We start from the raw sequence: 21,656 nt of genomic DNA on the forward strand, positions 1-21,656 counted from the left end.
GGCTCTTTTTGGCTTCTTACTCTATGCCAAAAATGAAAGGCCGCCCCTCATTGAAAAGTGTAATTCTTTCTGAGAGACCAAATTTTAGGTGTAAGAGTATATCCAATTATGTAAAGAATACCGCTAACTGCATTGAACGTCACGAAAATTTAACCATTCCTACCCCAAGTCTCATGTACACTAAAGGCCTCTTATGTCTCTCTTCGAGTAAACCACTAAAGATGAACTACTAATGAAGAAGTTAATGGCCTAAGATCAATGATGGAGCCAAGGGGGCAGAGGGCGGCCATGGCCCCCTAAGTTTTGAAAATTTTAATTCATAATATGTAAATATATGTATAAGTCAAAGTTGGCCCCCCCTAATTTTTTACAATTTTAGTTTATATTATGAGAGTTTAATATATATATATATCTATCTATCTATCTATGTGTGTGCGTGTATGAATTAGCCACCTTTTGATTTAATTTTTTCTTCAAAAAAAAAGTTATTTATTTTTTATTGTACTAATTTTTTGACATTCAAAAAATTAAACATATAATTTGATGATCCATAGTAAATTGACCCAATTTGATGTATTATAATAAAAGACTCAATTCATAATTATCAATGGGTTAAAATAAAAATAATTACTTTAGTGGTCCATATACAAATATACACCTTAGCCTAATTGATAAAAAATTTAAAATTAGTGATCTATCCTCTTGTTGACTCATATACAAATATACAAATAATTACTTGAAGGCTTGGTGAAAACAAGAAATTGAGTGATATATTCTGTTATTGGCAGATTGATTATATTTGTTCTCACTCTTTCTGTATCAACTGCAACTATAGAGCGTACATTTTCAATTGTGAATATAATCAAAACAAAACACCAAAACAAGATAAGAGATAATTTCTTGAATGACTGTCTAACAATGTACATAAAAAAAGGATGATCAAAATTTAGCACTGATTCAATTATAGATGAATTTAGTTCTATGAAAGAACGTAAAACTCAATTTACTTTTAAGAAAAGAGGTTGGAATTTCAAGGTATGCTAACATAACTTTTATCTTTTATTAATTGAAAATAGTTATATTATATTGTATAGTTATATTTTTATTTTTTTCATAAATGACATATTGAAGCATCTTCTCATAATGTACAATTTGGGTAGTTTGTTATGTTATAAGATATTTAATCAAAGGTTATTTTTTGTCCTAATTTTTGTTATGACTATACTGCATATTTATGAAATAGACATACCTTTATAATTAAAATTAATATTTGATATTTTAAGATGTCATATATTTAAATAGATGAAAATTATTTTGAACATAACATATTAAGATAATTTTGTTCAGAAAAATTTTGGCCCCCCTCCCAAAGAAAAAATCCTAGTTCCGTTTTATAGTCTATAGAATGGACATTTTCAATTATGAAAATAATCAAAATAAAGCTCCAAAACAAGATAAAAGATCATTTCTTGAATGATTGCCTAACAATGTACATAAAAAAAGGAAGTTGTTCGAAAATTTAGCATTGATTCAATTAGAGATGAATATAGTTCTATGAAAGAACGTAAAACTCAATTTACTTTTAATAAAAGAGGATGAAATTTCAAGGTATATTAACATAACTTTTATCTTTTTTTTAATTGAAAATAATTATATTTATATTACATAGTTATATTTTTGTATTTGCATAGGTGACATATTGGAGCATCTTCTCATAATGTGCAACTTAAGTGGTTTGTGATGTTATAAGATATTTAATCAAATGTTATTTCTTATCTTAATTTAGTTATGACTATGCTACATATTTATGAAATAGACATACCTTTATAATTAAAATTAATATTTGATATTTTAAGATGTCATATATTTAAATAAATAAAAATTAGTTTGAACATAACATATTAAGATAATTTTGTTCGAAAAAATTTTGGCCCCCCCAATGAAAAAATCCTGGCTCCGTCACTGCCTAAGATAGCATGTATATATATATATATATATGTATATATGTAGAGAGAGAGAGAGAGAGAGAGAGAGAGAGAGAGAGAGAGAGAGAGAGAGGAGCGTATACCTCTAGACTAAGTTTGCAGTATGGCTAATTCTTCTAATGATTAGGAGCTTGTGGAGCTTAAAGCTGACTATTTATACACAGTTTTATGGTGATCAATGAAACTTCCAGAGCAGAATTGGATATGGTCAGATTAATTGATACATGACACTTCTTTGTGTGGACTTTGAATCGTTGAAAAACTTTGGGTTGTTGCAAGTACAACACTGACTGTGATTATGAGGATGAGCAAATGGAAATAGGCCAGTTAAACTTTGTTGAATTTGAAGTCTGCTTTTTTCAGATTTTCAGCATATTATGGATACCTTCACAATGCAATTCTGTGTAAGTAAAATTTGCTTATCAACTAGTGAGATCCAACTTTTTTCTTTGAATTTTGAATTAAAATGGTGAATACTCAAGAGAAAGCAGAAATGATTCAATAAGTAAATTGAAATCTCAATTCATACTAACGGATTACGTTGGGCTGCATTTTGAATCGAACACCATAATTTTATTTGGTATTGTCACATCTTAATTATAGATAATCTACTTCCCCTTTCTCTAGTTTAACTATAGGTTAGTCTGAGATAATGTCGAGATATTGATGATATTGATCTCATTAAAAATAAAAAAAAATAACATAAAAATGTGCACACGACAATTCATACTTTCTTGAAAGTATGGTAAATATTAAATTATTTTAATTATTTATTAGTTTACTTTCTTAAATAAAAAATGTGCATACTACAATTCATATAGGGGACAAAGTCAAATACGGTACATATATAGGGGCTTAAGTGCAATTTTTCCTTTGTTTAATTCGTTGAATCAAGGTATCAGTATTGTTGTTTGTTTTAAGAAATTAATGATGCAAACTTTGAACAATAGTTATAAAATGTCAACTATAAGATTTCTTCAATTAAAAGATAGTTTCCTAAGTTTTTATTCAAAAGCAACGTTAGCAGTTGTTAGATGTCAAAATTCTCATTTGTCAAAAACTGCTCCCCCCAAACTTTTGCCAAATTTGAGATCTGATGCGACTGCCAAAGACCGTATCCGAGCTAAGTTAAGACGGCCGGGCTGTTCAGGTGCTGCCGACCTGCAAGGGCGAGTCGAGCTGGGGGTCCTGAAAAGAGAAAATCGGAGGCGGGACGAAAGTCCCTGGAATAGCTCCGACGATCAAGTCAGTTTGGCCGGAGAGTATAGTAGTAGTAGAGAATGCTTGTGTCAGCGTACCTTGTATAGTCTTGGTAGCGTAGTATATATAGGACCGGATGAGTTGTAGTTTCCTTATGGGAGTCAAAGTCCCCTTAGGGTTCGGAGTCTTCCTAGGGTTTTATGCGGCGGCCCCTACATGTTCGGAGGCGGCGGCCCATCAAGCCCACCATAGGAGGCCACTTACGCGGCCGAGCTGGCTCCCTTATGCCGAGCTGGCCCGTGCCAGCCCAGAGATATCCATCGCCGACCTGCTACGTGCCGCCTGCCGATCTGACACCTGTCACACGTGGATTTGCCCCACTACACTAGCCCCCCTTGAGTCTAGAGTCACCGAGGGGTCGCGTGAGTCTGGACCAAATTTCGAGGCGTCAGGTCAGTCGGGGGTGGGACCCACGATCCCACGACCGCGCACCTTGTCCGGGTAACCGCCACGTATGCTGTCATAACCGTCAGCTCAAGAGTCACGTCCTCCCATAATGACGGTTGTCAGTTCGAGCGTTTCTGTAAGATAACCGTCCTTCAGCAATAAATTCAAATCCCTAACTCGGGACTTTTCGGTTTCCCGCCTTGGAGGCCTATAAATAGGCCCTACCAAACGTCACTTTCACGCTTCCCTTCTCATTCTCTTCTTTCACAAATCCCATCAGCTCGCCTCCTGCCTAGAGAGCTCCAGAGTAGCGCTTCCCCCTAAGCACACAACAACTCCTCATCCACTAGTAAGTCTTCTTTTCCCTTTTATGTCTTCTTCGTCCACGCACTCAGATATCACTAGCTCAGTACCTAGGCGTAGAGTAGCCCGACCTGCACCTATAGAGATAATCTCCTCCTCCTCTAGCTCTTCTTCTTCCAGCTCATCGGAATACCTACCTTCCCCCATACACTCTCCCACTTTAGAGATGGACCAACCCAACCAGCCTGCCCGACCTGACGCTGGGGCTGCCGACCTAGGGATTCCCCTAGAGGTAACTCCAGCTCGGACTAGGGCGGGACCTTCCAGGGGGCCGGATATCAACTTCGGGGAAGTCGAGCTTATCCCCCCTATCCTAGACCAGGGAAGTGTGGACGAGCTGGTGGGGAGGTATGATATCCCCCTCCAGTTCGAGGCTAAGGCTGCCCGACCAGGGGAGTATGCTTGCCGACCTCCTTCTGAGTTTGTGGCCATCTACAGGGATCAGCTCATAGCTGGTCTCCGTCTTCCCATTCCCCAATTCCTTTACCAAATTCTAACCTTTTGGGGAATTCGAATAACCCAGCTCGTTCCAAACGCCATCAGATCGATCCTCGGCTTCTTTATGATGTGCCGAGTCCTCGAAATTCCCTATTCCCTAGACCTTTTCAGGTCATTCTTCCAAATGAAGGTGAGCGGGCCAGTTCATGGCTGGTTTTATTTTGCTCGCAGGAGCGGGGGAGAACTCCCCACCCGCGAACTGTTCACGCACACCCCCTCTTCCATTAAGGGCTGGAAAGCTCAGTTCTTCTATGTGAAGAACACGGGCTTTCCTCCCTTGACCTGGAGGGAGGAGACCCAGGTGTCCGACCCCATTCCTTCACCTCTTCCTGCGGCCGAGCTGGACCTCCTGGTTAGCTCGGATGCTCGATTATCGGTGAAGGAATTTAGCAACGCCCAGCTCCGGTCGGCGGGGCTGATTCGAGCAGAGGTGAACGACCCTGCGCCTGACCTCCGACCTCTCACACCCGAGGAGCTTACAGCCTGTAATCCCTTTGATCTTCTTTTCCTTGCTTTCCTTTCTTTTCCTTTGCCGCACGAACTGACCCCTTTCTTTGCTCTCAGTGAAGAGGTTCTCCCAGCTTCTGAACATAGGTGGGACAGGCAGCTCGCGCGCGGCTACCTCGGTACCCTCCTCAGCTCCTGGTGACGTGGCTCCTCCCCCACCAGAGCCTATTCCCGCAGCTCAGTCTACCCCCTTGGAGGAACCCAAAAAGAAGAGAAGGAAGACCACCGCCAAGAAAGCCAGGACCGAGGTGACCACCTCGGCTACACCTACGCCCCAACCATCTCCTACTGGCGCTTCCACGGAGCACTATGGGGTCAACACTGCCGAGCTGCAGGCCTCATCTGAGTCGCCCCCCTCGATGTGGCGGACGAGGAACATCATTCCTCTCAAGCCCCCCACCGAGCTGAGCACACACCCCCACCCCCTCCATTTCTGCCCGAGGTGGGGGCTGTCGATGAATGACCGAGCTCAGTTTCCAGAGGCTGCTCGAGAGCTCGTCAAAGGTTCGGTGCTCCCACGCGACCATCACTTTATTCAGCTCGCCTCCAACTCCGAGCTGCTGTCGCACTACTACCTGAGCGCAGCCCAGGTAGCTTCTTCACTTGGTACTTTATTAGTATTTTTAATCCGTAGACTTCTCATAGTTGGACCTGCAGCTCAACGTCGCCGGTGCCGAGCTGGCTCAGCGATATGAAAACATGGGAGAGAACCTCTCCCAGGCTGATGCAGCCAGGAACAGGCTGTCCAGTCAGCTTGAGGCGGCAGAGGCAGAGCTGGAGGCTACGAAGAAGCAGCTCGCTGACTCCCAGGCTGCCTGCGAGCTGGAAAAGAAAAAGACCGCCGAGCTAACTACCCAGCTCGAGGCTGAGCAGAAGAAAGCAGCCGAACTGTTTGAGACGGCGAGAGCGGAAGGGCGTCAGCTAGGCGTTCAGGACTTCAAAAAGTCCGATGTCTTCATGAATGATCTGGCCATCTTGAATGGCCCCGTCTTGCAGCTTGGCTACACCAAAGCCATGGTGGATGTTCAGTCCTTGAACTTGCCGGGCTTTGACCTGAGCAAATGGCCTGACTATAATCCCCAGGCCGCCGATCAGATTGACAGACTTGTCACGGGCTATTCCAACGGGCGCGACCTGGCCGCCTTGGTCGCCGACCCTGCTCTGCCCGCGACCTCCCCCGAGCCGGAGCAAGAACAACAAGGGGAGAACTAGAGAGGTAGTGCCTTAGGCAGGTCTATTAGGCTAGGCTTAGATCCGAGCTCGGCCAGCTCGCTTTTGTATGGCCCCCCTTATGTATGTCCTTTTGAAATGGAATGAACAGCCTCTTTTCTTATCCAACACTTGTAAAAATTTTCTTTTATTCCATGTTTTCGAGTACATTTATGATTCTTAGTACTGAACTAATGAAGAATAAGTCTGTCCAGCCGACTACCTCAGCTTCAGGCAAACTACTAAAGGAAAAACTTCTAGATTGAGGGACGCCCGTCCAGGCCGAGCTAACTAATAAAGTGGACTAGTAAAGTGAGCTAGATAAGCAAAGAGCAGACCTGTCCAGCTGGTCACCTCAGCTCGGGCAGGGTACTAAAGAAAAAGTCTCAGGTTTGAGTTGTGCCAGGTACGCGGGACTTCGCTTCTATCCAGGCGAGCCAGCTTGGAATAACCTGCCCGGCCGACTTCTTTCACCACGTAGGGACCTTCCCAATTTGGGTCTAGTTTTCCCGTGCCCACAGCTCGGCTGACGGAGTTCTTGCGTAACACCAAGTCTCCTGGCTTGAAAGAAAGGTGTCTTACCCTAGCATTGTAGTAGCGTGCGACCTGGCCCTTGTACTTAGCCATCCGTATAGCCGCCTCTTCCCTTCGGTGTTCGATCAGGTCCAAGTTAAGCCGCATCTCCTCCTCATTATCTTGAGCCACAAAGTGTTGCACCCTACCTGAGGGTATTCCGACCTCTGCGGGTATTACCGCCTCGACCCCATACGTCAAGACGAATGGAGTCTCCTGGGTGGCTGTTCGAGGTGTTGTCCGGTAAGCCCATAGTATGGTAGGTAGCTCCTCTAGCCAACTAGTTCGGGCGGACTCTAACCTCGTCCTCAGGCCATGCAGGATGGTTCTGTTGACATTTTCGACCTGCCCATTGGCCTGGGGATGCCCTACTGAGGAGAAGTGCTGCTGGATGCCGAGCTCCGTGCACCACTCTTGAAGAGATTGGTCAGCGAACTGTCTGCCATTGTCCGAGACAAGAACCTTTGGTATGCCAAATCGGCAGACTATGCTCTTCCAAAGGAACTTCTGGATCGATCTGCTGCTGATCGTGTTGAGGGGTTCGGCCTCTACCCACTTGGTGAAGTAATCAATGGCTATTACCAAGTGCTCACAGCCCCCGAGGGCTCGGGGAAACGGTCCTAACAGGTCAATTCCCCATTGGAAGAATGGCCACGGGCTGCTGAGAGGAATCATTTCCTGAGTGGGGGTGTGATGTACGGGGGCGTGCAGCTGGCAAGACCTACACCTGGATACCAGCTCAGCTGAATCCCTAAAGATGGTTGGCCAATAGTATCCAGCCAACATTCCTTTTTTGGCTAATACTCTCGGGCCGACGTGGTTGCCGCAGATGCCTTCATGCAGCTCGCGTAAGACGTAGTTGCCCTCCTCAGGCGTTATGCACCTCAACCAGGGCTGCAAGTAAGATTTCCTGTACAGAATTCCATGTGTGAGTGCGTACTTCTGTGACTTGATGAGGATTTTGCGAGCCTCCGTCCTGCTTGGTGGAAGCTCCCCACGAACCAGATACTGAATGATAGGATCCATCCAAGAGCTCACTACCTGAATGACTGCAGCGCTTACCTGTTCATAGGCCCGACTTCTGACGACCTCTACCAGTATTTCCTGACCTGAGAAGCCAGTCGAGGTGGAGGCTAGTTTAGACAGGGCGTCGGCTCGCTTGTTCTGGCTCCGCGGAATCTGCTCGAGCGTGAACTGCTCAAACTGACCCTTCAGTTCACATGTTTTAGCCACGTACTTTCTTAGTGAGCCTTCTTTGACCTCATAGCTCCCCCCTACTTGGTTCACTATCAGCTGTGAATCACTGTAGACTTTTATCGATCTGGCCCCCAACCTTCGGGCCATCTCCATCCCCGCAATCAGAGCCTCGTGCTCTGACTCGTTGTTAGAGCCTCTAAAATCGAACCTCAGGGCGTAGGGCAGCTCCTCCCCAGTGGGACTAATTAAGAAGAGCCCTGCACCACATCCTTCCTTACTTGATGCACCATCCACGTACAATGTCCAGGTGGGATCTGCAGCTTCTGTGTCCTTTCCAGCCTGGGCAGCCTCCCCAGACAGGTCTGCCTTGACCGCTTTTTCTGGATGCGTGGCCTCAACGGCATCTTCGGCCAGCCCGACCTTAGCTGCCCCTTTGGTCTTTCCGACCTGGGCAGTTCCTTGGGTCCGTTCGACCTCAGCCGCTTCTCCGGCCTGCCTGTCCTTGGCAGCTTCTTCGGCCTGCTGGGCCTCAGCTGCTTCTTCGGACGGTCCATCCTCCGCTACCCATATGGCCTGGATGACCTCAGCAGCATCTCCGGCCTGTAAGACCTCTACTGCTTCTCGGGCCTGAGTGGCCTTGGTAGTCTTTGGGGTCTGTAAGGGCTTTGCTGCTTGTCCGTTATGTGCCTTTTTAGCATCTTCTCCATCTTTCCCGGCCTGTACATTCCTGACCTGACCGACCTCCGTTTCGGGCAATCCAAAGGAAACACCATCCGCTATGAAGTCCGCCAGGGCTTGGGCTTTGATGGCCGTCCTGGGCTGATATCCCAGGTCGTATTCGGACAACTCCACAGCCCATTTCACCATTCGACCCGAGGACTCGGGTTTGGAAAGGATCTGCTTCAGGGGCTGGTCCGTCATGACTACTACGGGATGAGCTTGAAAGTACGTCCTGAGTTTCCGAGCTGCGTGTACTAATGCCAAAACATATCGCTCCACTGCCGAGTACCTGACCTCGGCCCCCTGCAGGGCGCGGCTAACATAATATACGGGCTTCTGTATCTTGTTCTCCTCTCGCACCAGCACCGCGCTAACAGCTCCCTCACCCGCAGCCAAGTAGATGAACAGGGTCTCTCCCAACTCGGGAGATGTTAGGGCTGGCAACCGAGCGAGGTGGATTTTCAGCTCCTCGAACGCCCTCTGGCATTCCAGATTCCACTCGAACTGCCGACCTCCTTTCAGGGCCTTGAAGAAAGGTGACCCCCGAACTGCCGACTTGGAGAGGAACCTGTTCAAGGTTGCCATCCTCCCCGTTAGGCGTTGCACATCCTTAATATTCCGGGGTGGAGCCATGTCCATGATAGCCTTGATCTTATCTGGGTTAGCTCTTACCCCTTCCTTAGAAATCATGTAGCCCAGGAACTTTCCCGACCTGACCCCAAAAGTACATTTTTTGGGATTTAGCCGCATTCGTGAGCTCCGAAGGATCTCGAAAATTTCCCTCAGGTCGGAGATGAACTGCTCTTGGGTCCGACTTTTTACCAACATATCATCCACGTAGACTTCCAGGTTCCGACCGATCTGATTTCTAAACAGCTTGTTCACCAACCTCTGATAGGTCGCACCTGCGTTCTTTAGCCCAAACGGCATGGTAACGTAACAATATGTTCCGTCCTCGGTGATGAACGAAGTCTTCTCTTGATCCTCCTCGTCTAGGGCTATCTGATGGTACCCCTTAAAGGCGTCCAAGAAACAGAAGATCTCATAACCCGCTGTCGAGTCCACGAGCTGATCAATCCGTGGGAGTGGGTAACAGTCCTTTGGGCAAGCCTTATTCAAGTCAGTGAAATCCACACACATCCGCCAAGCTTTCTCCTCTTTCTTGACCAGCACCGGATTGGCCAGCCAGGTCGGAAAGTAGACTTCCTTAACAATCTTAGCCTCCAGCAACTTTCCCACCTCGCTCTTGACGACCTCCTTTCGCTCAGAAGCGAAGTTCCTTTTCTTCTGCTTTACTGGTCGGACGTTAGGATCCACATGTAGCCTGTGGACTGCCAGCTCGGTGGGGATTCCTGGCATGTCATCAGCACTCCAAGCAAAAATCTCAGCGTACTCCTCCAAAAGAGATTCCAAAGAACTTCTGATCAGCTCACCCAGGCCGGCGCCGACCTTTACTGTGCGCTCAGGTCGGTCGGGCTGGACGGGCAGCTCGGCCAATCCCTCGTCTGTCTCCAATCTCTCTCCCTTCTCCAGGGGTTCCCAGGATTCCAGACAAATTGTCTGAGCTACCAGTTTTTCTTTACCCTTGAGGGTGGCAATATAACACGCCCTTGCCACCTCTGGATCTCCCAGCACCTCAGCCACCCCCGCAGAAGTAGGAAATTTCATGCTGAGGTGCAAGGTAGAGCAAACAGCTCGGAGGGCATTCAACGTGGGACGTCCCAGGATCATGTTGTAGGATGACGGCTCCTTAACCACCGCGAAGTTTACCGGGATCGTCCGGCACCTCGGGGCCACCCCCACCGTGACCTGGAGAGTGATCATCCCTTCCGGCCTCACAGGAGGACCAGCAAAGCCGATCAACGGAGTTCGAACCGGTACGAGCTGTCTATCCTCCAGCTGCAGCTCCCTGAAGGTCTTATAATAAAGCACGTCTATGGCACTTCCGTTGTCTATATACACCTTCCTCACCTTGAAGTTACAGGTGATGACTTCTATTACAATGGCTTCATGATTATTAGAGGCCAAAGGGACTGCGTCCTCAGGTCCATAGATTATTTCCTCATACATCTTCAATCGCTTGGCCGAGCTCTCCCCCGTGGGAGGTGGGCGATTGTGCCGCCGAGCTGCATGGCTATCTCCGCCAGCAGGTCCCCCGGCAATAGTATTAATCACCCCTGCCAGGTTCTGTATTTCTTGCTCGGGAGTTCGGCCACGGGGCAACTGAGGTCGGTCCCGGAAGTAACTCGGACGTTCCGACCTGGGCCTTCCCCGTTGTTGGTCAGCTCGTTCCTCTCGTACGAATTGCCCCAGATGGCCTCGTTTGATCAGCTTTTCGATATCTTTCTTGAAGTGACAGCAATCCTCCGTATCGTGCCCCACATCCCGGTGATAGGCGCAATACAGACCTTGATCCCGTCTGCTTCTGTCCCCGGCCAAGGGCCGAGGAGGTCGGGATAGCCCCTCCTGCTCCATCACTGCGAGTACTCGAGCTCTAGGTGCCGTGAGGCCAGTCCAAGACTTGTCCTCTCCCATTGGGCGGCTCCTGGGGAGACGGTCATAAGCAATCTTCCTTCCCTGGTCAGGCCGCGCCCTCACCTGGTCGGCGCCCCTCCTGCGCTTGTCATCCCTCAATTTTTCCTGTGCACTCTTAAGGCGATTGGCCTCCTCCGCGTTGGCCTTCTCATGGGCTCGGTCCAGCATCTCCCGAACTGACTTGGGAGGTCTCTCCACAAGCTCGGTGTACAGCTTTTGCTTGCGCAGCCCATTGATGAAGGCGGCCATGACCACCTTGTCGTCGCGATCTCGAACTTGGAGGGACTCATTATTGAAGCGCACCATGTACTCGCGCAAGGACTCCTCGGGCTTCTGTTGGATAGTCATGAGGTGAGCGGTGCTTTTAGAGTAGGCTCGCGAAGAAACGAACTGTGCTGAGAACTGCCGTGCGAGCTGAGTGAAAGAATTGATCGACCTAGGGGGGAGTCCCTGGAACCACTGTCGGGCCCTTCCTTCTAGGAACATTGGGAAGGTTTGGCACCTGACCGCATCCGCGGCGGTTTGTAAACGCATCTGCGTCATGAACACGAACAGGTGGTCCTCCGGATCCGTGGTTGCGTCGTAAGGTTTCATGTTTGGAATTTTGAACTTCGCAGGCAGTTGGTATTCCTCGATATCGAGCACAAAGGGGGAAGCAATGTACCTGTCCGCTTCCGGGTCCAGAAGTAGGTCCAGTTCGTCCTGCACCTGCTGTCGTTCTTTCCGGGGGGAGAGGTCTCCCCTGGGGAGCCTCCGGACGGGCTCCGGGTGTTCAGTTCGGGAGTTCTTGTGGGAAGACTCCATGACCTCGACTTGCTCACGCGTGACCTCCCGGCGTGCCCGCTTGGCCCCAGTTTTGGTGGGACTTCCAGTTCGGGACTCTGACTGATCTGCTCCCTGAACCTTTGTCTCCTTGTCCTGATGACCTTCCGACTGCCCTTTGAGGTAGTCCATGATTGCCTCGAAGGTGGGCAGGTTTTCTGCCACCGTTTGAACCAGTTGTTCAGGCGGGATTCGTGAGGGCCCTGCCCCTACTTCTCCGGGTGTGGGACCCCGAGAGGGGTTTTGAGGGTCACCTCGCTCGGTCCCCTTGGATCCGCCAGCATTCCTCTGCGACCTAGTCTTTGGCATGTTTTTCGCGAAAAAAGAGAATACGAGTTCCCACAGACGGCGCCAATTGATGCGACTGCCAAAGACCGTATCCGAGCTAAGTTAAGACGGCCGGGCTGTTCAGGTGCTGCCGACCTGCAAGGGCGAGTCGAGCTGGGGGTCCTGAAAAGAGAAAACCGGAGGCGGGACGAAAGTCCCTGGAATAGCTCCGACGATCAAGTCAGTTTGGCCGGAGAGTATAGTAGTAGTAGAGAATGCTTGTGTCAGCGTACCTTGTATAGTCTTGGTAGCGTAGTATATATAGGACCGGATGAGTTGTAGTTTCCTTATGGGAGTCAAAGTCCCCTTAGGGTTCGGAGTCTTCCTAGGGTTTTATGCGGCGGCCCCTACATGTTCGGAGGCGGCGGCCCATCAAGCCCACCATAGGAGGCCACTGACGCGGCCGAGCTGGCTCCCTTATGCCGAGCTGGCCCGTGCCAGCCCAGAGATATCCATCGCCGACCTGCTACGTGCCGCCTGCCGATCTGACACCTGTCACACGTGGATTTGCCCCACTACAAGATCCTTGAACCGCTAATTCTCCAGAAGCCGCTATTAGTATCGCAGAAATTCACAAAAATGAAACTGATCAAATTGATTGAGCAAGAGTAGGATTAGTTCAGTTCCACTGATTTATTGATTCAGTGATGAATAACTATAGAGTTTAGAGAAGCAAGAAGCGGAGCATTACACACGAAGGATAACTTATGAAATGTTCCCTTTCTGACAATTGTACTTGACACCCCCAAGGTTCTTAATGATATACTTGCCTGCCCTATTTTGAGTTTTAATTTAACAAAGCCTCGTTATCAACCTAAAAAGTCCATACAAATTGCTAAACACACTATTTTCGTTGTCGGATTCCTTTTGGATGGATCATAAGAATTGAGATAACGAATTTAACAAAACAATGGTTCGAAAATGCACAAGAAAAAAGAAAAAGAAAAAGAAAAAGTTGATCTTGTAAGATTGTGCTTTTTTTTTTATAATAAAACATATTTCATTAAAGGATTACTGGAAACCATCTAGCACAATTGATATACATTGCTGCCCTGATGGCAGATAAACATGCACTAAAATTATAGATCTGCAATTTAACAAATACATTGTAAGATTGTGCTTTTGACTTGACCTAATTGCAACTGCATCCGATCCTCAACCTCCTTAAGGAGCCCCTTTACTGGGCCTTCCCTAAAAATTTGACACCTATAACAACTCATGTGTCTTCATTAATCCAATTCTACCCCGAAACTTATTTGGTTATTCCCTCCTCTTGAATATTACAAAACCCAACTAATGTATCAATGATCTAACCAATGAGAAATTATATCAAACAAAAATCTATAAATTCTAAATCCATAATCAGAATTCTTTTCAACGCTTTCAACATCAAATGTTTTCCGTCACTCTTTTCACTTTTTTTTTTAAATTTGAATATCTGTGATTAACTTGAAATTCCAAAAAATTACTCTCAAATAACTGTGATTTACTTCACTTGGAATTCTAAAAAATCATTCTCCTATTATGAAAAAAAAAATTGTTTGTAGATGTTAAATTTGTTATAGATGTCAAATTTTCATGGTGAGACTCCACAGGGGCTCTTTAGGAGGCTGAGGAGCGAACGCAAATTGCAACCCATCTAATTCTCAAGTTCTACGCATCGCTGGATAACAATCCTTATTACATAAATAAAGCGCGTAGGCTTGGGGGAAAAATGCAATTTTCATCCCAATGTTTGGGATGCAAGACAATTTCGGCCCTAAAATTTTAGTCAAAACGCATTTCATCCTCGTATTTTTGTAATTTTGACCAATTTCATCTCTAAAATTTCATGCAAACACATTTCATTCTCACAGTTTCATAAATTTGATCAATTAAGGATAATTGAATGATTGTTAATCAATTTGGATGGAATATCATCACATGACTAGCATTTTCTGTTAATAATTGTATTGTTGATACTTAATTGGGTTATTGATTAAATTATATAAATAATAATGAGTGTGTTAGGATAAGAACCTTTTTTTAAAAAAAAAATTGTGATGTGATATATGTGAGATAAAAAATAGATTAGATGATAGATAGGCAACTTGAAAAACATGTATATGATGCAACAAAACAAAGTTTTGGAAATAAATGACAATCTAAACAATTATTTCTTTCAGTTTAATATTGATCTGCAATTGGTTGCAATGGAATTGTTTGAAAAATTTATCCAATTGGCTATAATGGGGTTATTTCTTCTCCACAACTTTGGTTCCTTTCGATCTTTTTGTTCAATTTGTGATTAAGAAAAGAGTAATGGTGACTAAAAATTTTTTATTTCTTAAAACAAGAAAGTGAATTAAAAATGATTTTTGAGATTTTTATTGATCCAATGTTTTCTGTATTTTACTAACTGGCATGCCTTGGTCAAGTGATGATATTCCATTCGAATTGTTTCACTATGCATCAATTGTCCTTAATTAGTCAAATTTATGAACTTATAAGGATGAAATGTGTTTGCATCAAACTTTAACGATGAAATTGACCAAAATTATAAAACTATAAAGACAAAATATGTTTTACCTAAAATTTTAGAGATGGAATTATCCAACACCCCAAACAGTGGGGATGAAAAAGGTGCATTTTTCCCGTATAGGCTCGGTGGATCAATTGGGCTTTTTGGGAGCAATTTTTGTAAATATACCATGATTGGGCTTTTTCGTCTTTTCAGCCTATGAGACACATCTGAAGACTTGCAGAGCCTGGTGCCAATTACAATTACATGCGGTGCACTCACACGTGTCTTAATTCCTTGCCTAGAAGATTAACGGTAGTGGAATGTGTTGTGTATGCTTTGCTTCTCAATCTGGGCCATCTATTTCCTTTGGCTGTGAATTCACACGTGTCTTAATTCCTTGCTTAGAAGATTAACGGTAGTGGAATGTGTTGTGTATGCTTTTCAACCGTCCGATGTTTTGCTTCTCAATCTGGGCCATCTATTTCCTTTGGCTGTGAATTCAAATGTCAACTAATTCCGGAGCTATTTCTCTTCTGCCCGTCACTCTGCTCTGCTGTGCTGTGCTCATCATCTTGGGTACCAATTTAAAAGTTAGCTAAAAATGTGAGGGACGATATAATTCATTTTAGGAAATATAAGGAATAAAAAAAATTTATTTTGTAAAATATAAGAGATTATAAATCTGATTATGTAAATTTTGATTTGATAATTTTATCCTTAAAAAATGATTATGTGCAAAGTACGTGGTAGATTCTAACAAAAAATTAGTTGGAAACATAGATAGAAACCAAATTTGATTAATGTAAATTTTTAAGGAACGTAAAAGTACATTTTTAAAAGTGAAGGATGAAAAAGTCATTTTACAAAATATGAGAGACGTTTTAAACGATTTTTCCAATCTTTTACCATGCACCATGTATATTGGTGTGTAAGTGAAAAATAGAAAAATAGAATCGTAACTCTATCAATGACTTCTTTTGCTATTTACATCGTACTATATCTAAGATGCCTCAAAACCGAAAATATGCATATTTGGAGGAGAGATATACTGAAAGGAATCGACGATGCCGTGAAAGGTATGCTTCAGCAAAGGCTAAGAAAGAGGCCGAATCCAGTTCAGGCATCTGTACTCTGGCTCTAACTGGATTCAAGATTCAGGAATCAGTTGAACTTGTTCCTAATACGTGAAACTTTTGCTGCACCAAGTAATCGGGCGCCTACTATTTCTCCTATGCCAACTCATTTTGTTGTATACACTCCCTATAAAAGAATGACAAACAATGTAGTTTTCAGATTAGATCATCAAGAAGAACTTCTAAGAAGCCAGAATGCTCATCACAATTCTGCCACTCGCATTGATGGTAATGTTAGTGGCGAAGCAACAGCTATGAATGTACAGGCCTCTCATCTTCATATTCCACTATATGATAGTCATTTCATTCATCAGAGGTCTCAGGAATGACTAGTGCCGTATTCTGGGCAAGGTATTTTGCCTATGTTGCGGGAATAATTTTATGTATACATGCATACATCTATCAGTACTAATGGCTAGGATGATGAACTGTTTTAAAATTATGATACTTTCTTTATCTCAATAAACATATACATAGTCGGGTCTAGTTATTGAAAACAGATTAATTCAGAAAATTATCACTTAATCTAGATAGACAAAATACAAAATAACTAATTTTATTTAACACAATACATCAACAGGATTTTATTTCAACTTATTTACAGATGAAGAATTTTTCCCTACAGTTACTATGACAACACTGGAAAAAAAAACTACTACTCCAATAAAAATATTGACCGCCTCAAAAAATATGCTTGCGCCATAGTGCGAGAGCACACACTAGTATAATATCACATAGAAGGAAATCAGCACATACGGAGAAGATTGAGGGATATAACCTCATATTGAAGAATGCATATACAGGAGGAAATCAGCTTGTGGTTTTTTTAGCAAATTAATTATAGATATGAAATTAAATGCAACCTTACTTCTCATAGTCTAATTTTTCTTGCGTTTACCTAAGGAATATAACCTCATATTGAAGAATGCATATACAGGAGGAAATCAGCTTGTGGTTTTTTTAGCAAATTAATTATAGATATGAAATTAAATGCAACCTTACTTCTCATAGTCTAATTTTTCTTGCGTTTACCTAAGGAATTCAAAACTTAGTTGAAAATGAGTTGTAATATGGTGAAATATGTAATTGCTATCTCACCCGGGCCCCTATTTGTAATTTTAACTAAACTGGAAGTTTAGTACCCACTGATGCGGGGCTCACCTGCCCATTTCAGAGTAAAATTGTTATTTCAAATTTTTTAAGCCTTATTGGATGTTCCCAAAGGGACAATTTTTTTTACACCTTAATTTCAACTTATTTATATTCTACTTAAATTTATTTACATCCTACTCTAATTTGTTTATACAAGGATAAATTGGTTTGATATGGAACTTATAAGGCACCATCCCATGCCTAAAACCCTCGCCCGGCTCGACCTCCTATCCAGTCCAAAGGTGGTTTAGACAATAAAAAAGAAAAAAGTTGATCTTAAAAAATGACTTATTGCATGCTACATATATAGAGCTAAGTTAACTTATCGTGAAGCCATAGATAGAATTACTTATAACTCTGTAATAATTAACAAATGATAGCTCCACTCTAGATTGTTTAGTTGATGAAAATAGCAGGAAATGGAAATATGAGTTGCTTCGAGAGCTTTTCTGGCAGGATGAGATTGAGCTGTTTATGAGTATTCCATTGGATGAGAAACAAAATCAAGATAAGCTTATTTGGCACTATTCTAAAAATAGTTTCTTCACAGTGAAAAATGCCTATCATTTTATGAAAAAACAATCTACAAATTGCAAGATGTAGCTTCAAAGAGTAATGGTTCTGTGGATGATATTTGGCCCCACTTGTGGAAACTCAAAATGCCAAGTAAAGATATTCTTGTTGGAAATTTGCAAAGCTATCCTACCTACAACTACCAAATTGAATAGTTGTGAAGTTTATCTTGATCCTATTTTCTCTTTATGCAAGGTCCTATTGAAGATGTTAATTATCTTTTCTTGTGCTGTCTAGTAGCAACTTAAGCTTGGATGCTTAGCTTCCTTATACTAACGATAAGATTAGATTCTACCAATCAAGTTTCGTCTTGTTGCCTGGCCTTCTTCATCATTTGAAAATGCAAGACATGAAATTGGTACGGATAATTCTTTGGAATCTATGGCTTAATCGAAATAGAGCATTATTTGATGGTTGCTATCGTAATCCTCTCAATTTGGTCTCTTTCTCTCTCAATTTCTCACAGAAATACTAGGAAGCAAACACATCTTCAAACATTAATCCAATACATTCTTCCACTGCTTGGATAAAGCCCCTTGCAAGTTTTCTAAAGGTCAATTTCGATGGTGCAATATTTTATGAAGACGGTTACTCTGGAGTTGGAGTTGTCATGAGGGATGTGGGGCAATTTTTTTGTTGGTATTTCTCACAAAATCTTAGGTATCTTTACTCCTGAAGTGTGAGGCCCTGCCTTCCCCTAACGCAAACCAAAGGATCGGCGGACCGCCTGCCCAACTCTCGCCAAAACTACGGATCCGAAACATACGTAAACCCTACAACTTTCATGTTTTGACCTAAACCTAATTCGGCCTCTAACATGGACGAACATACAGGTCAGTAACAGGACATATTGGTCTCAAATTTCTGGAATTTGATGATTCAAATTTGATAGTCAGGGGTAATTTTATCATTTCACATGCTACAGTACTCCGATTGAGCTGAAATTTTACAGGCAGCTATATAACTCCATTCCCTTATAAAAATCTCTCAAAAATTAATATAATAAAGAAATGTATAGAAATTGTATGCAAGAAAATAAAATAATGACTAGAAAATAAAGAAATTTTCGGGTTCTTACACTCCATCCCCCTTAAAAAAATTTTGTCCTCGAAATTTTCTTACCACCAGGATCTATCCAAATCTTAGTTAAACGGTGAACTACGGGAATCGTACCTTCTACGTCCTCAAACGAGTCAGGGACCCGATGTTACTCTAGGGAATACACCTGAGCCAGTACTTTCGATCCAGTCCTTTTCCCTTTCGACTGTCCAAGGTTAGTCTTGGTTGGTTGCTAGATCCCTTTCCTTTCTCGCAATCGAACTAGACAGTTAGCAATCCGATGATTGGCACTCCCACAGCGCAAGCATTTTCCCTCTTTCTCCCAGCAATTATTCTCCGTGTGATTTGGCCCCCCGCAAAATTCTCAGGGACCACGGGATGTAGAAGACGAGCCTCCCCGTGAGGTACCACTCTGTTCTCGCCCAACCTGACCACCTCTAGCCTGGGCTCCCCTTGACTCCCTGGAAAGTCTTACTCCTCCAGTTTCTCTTCTAGACTTGGGAGGGGTACTTTCATCCTCTTGTCCCGAACTACTTCCAGGCCATCCCCGTTTCTTCGCTTGGAAGGTTCTAACTTGAAATTTCGCATTTTCAACTCGTAGGGCTTTCTTTACAGCATCACTAAATGTATTGATCTGGGTTACTGCTAAATCCTTTTGAATCTCAACGTTCAACCCCTGAATAAATCGCCGTATCCTCCTCTGCTCAGTCACAATAAGTTCGGGAGCGAACTTAGACAACCTAGTAAAGTAGCTCTAGTATTCTGCCACGGTTTGAGCTCCTTGACGAAACCTAATGAACTCATCCTCCTTTTGCTCTTGAACTAGAGGAGGAAAATACTTGGCATTGAACTCTCTCATGAAATTGACCCAAGTCCTTGGTGTTTGCTCTCTCTCCCACTTCATTCTGATCACATTCCACCAAGAACGGGCTGCTCCCTCCAACTGGAAGACAGCAAATGTTACCTGTCTCTCTTCAGTATAATGCAGAGCAGCGAAAATATCAATCATCTTCTCCAACCACTTCTCGGCCACATCTGGGTCTAGTCCCCAAATAAATTGTGGTGGAGAAAACTTTTGAAATCGTTCGAGGGTCCTATCCTCACCCTCTACATGGTTTCCAAGGTTTCCAGGTTGAGGAATAGGGTTTTGGCCCTGACGCTCCACTACATGGTCCAACAGATCGGTCATACGCTGAATAGCGGCGGCTACCTGAACATTAAGGTCAACCCCCGGTCCAAGATTCTGTTCAGGTACTGGTTCACGGTTACCCTCTTCATTCACGAGTTGCCTAGATCCGTGCCCACGGTTTCGTCCACTACGAGTACCCTCTATTCGATTTAACCAATCTAAGGTCGAAACGCGAAGGTAATATGGAAGAGAGATAAATGCATGGACAAGTTACAACAATACACACAAGGCAAAAATCAAACAGTTAACACAACTTTAGCATATATATCACACAGTAACAGTCAGATACAAAAGTAATCCCATGAAAGTAGGGGGTCATTCAAAAGTACAATATACAAATTAGGCCAGAAGTACAAAAGCATCTGAGCTTTCCTAACTACCCCTCACATGGAATCAAACATGACTTACAGGAGGTCTAACTTAGTTCCCAATCGAGCTAACGAACTCTCCCTCATGGGTAGAACTAGGTGTGTCTCCCTCTCTAGAAGCTCCGTCCGTAACCAACAAGAATAACGCAGTTTATATCGTAGACAGGGTTAATCATACTCAATGATACCTGAACACATCACACGAAGTTCTGTAGAATCAAATTTCTAGTTCGCCCAAGTCATTTCTAACCTAGGTTCTCATCTATTTAGTATTCGGGCACAAGAATCCAAAATAAGATAATTCACAACTCGAGCTGACCAGGCTCAAGAAAAAATCAACCACTTTTGAGATTCCTACCCAACATACATATCTAATATCTCAAACAATGGACATTTGTTCCACACTTAACAAGTCAATCCTCACAGTCCGAGAACCCTCTCCCGGCACGAGTTCGATAAGAGCTCTGATACCACTTGTGACGGCCCCGCCTTTCCTTAAGGCGAACCCAAAGGTCGGCGGACCACCTGCCCAGCTCTCGCTAGGACTATGGATCGAAAACTTACGTAAACCCTATAACTTTCATGTTTTGACCTAAGCCTAATTTGGCATCTAACATGGACGAACATACAGGTCAGTAACAGGACAGATTGGTCTCAAATTTCTGGAATTTGATGATTCAATGCTTGATATTCACATTTATGTCTTAAATCACTACCCTAAAACCTTTCGCTCAAGTCGCGAGTACATCCAACTCGCTCTTGAGTGAAAATTTGGACAGTATGCTTTGTATTTTAGGTATTTTCCAGCTATTTATGGCTTCATTAGTTTTCTCAATTCAGCTCCAAAGTCACACATAACTAATCTTAACACAATAGCGTTTCACTAGGCTCAATGTCATTCAATTACAAGACAATTCTTGCAATGCGACCGGAAACTAATTTTAAAGACAAATAACGAAACAACAGGTTTGATGTCTCTTGGCGTTTCGGTCACAACCGAAGTTACGCTTATCGGATTGGGGTACACTTTATGCCGTTTCGAAACCAAGACAGAGAACTACAAGTCTTATGAAGACATTGACAGCCAATTCGTTCATTTTCAAGGTCAAAATGTGCAATTTCAGAGAAAACAGAACACTGCCTGCACAATATGGCATTTGGCAGTCAGGGGCAATTTTGTCATTTCACATGCTACAGTGCTCCGATTGAGCTGAAATTTTACAGGCAGCTATATAACTCCATTCCCTTATAAAAATCTCTCAAAAATTAATATAATAAAGAAAGGTATAGAAATTG

General features: G+C 43.7%; 1 protein-coding gene across 1 annotated transcript; it reads right to left on the reverse strand.

Moving 5' to 3' along the window:
• Positions 1-6,581: 6,581 nt before the first annotated feature.
• Positions 6,582-12,188, reverse strand: LOC140016131 (uncharacterized). The gene has a single exon (XM_072069415.1). It carries the CDS (start codon positions 12,186-12,188, stop codon positions 6,582-6,584), a length of 5,607 nt encoding a protein of 1,868 aa, XP_071925516.1.
• Positions 12,189-21,656: the final 9,468 nt, after the last annotated feature.

The sequence above is a fragment of the Coffea arabica genome, chromosome 1e, assembly GCF_036785885.1.
Source record: "Coffea arabica cultivar ET-39 chromosome 1e, Coffea Arabica ET-39 HiFi, whole genome shotgun sequence".
Lineage (NCBI taxonomy): Eukaryota > Viridiplantae > Streptophyta > Magnoliopsida > Gentianales > Rubiaceae > Coffea > Coffea arabica.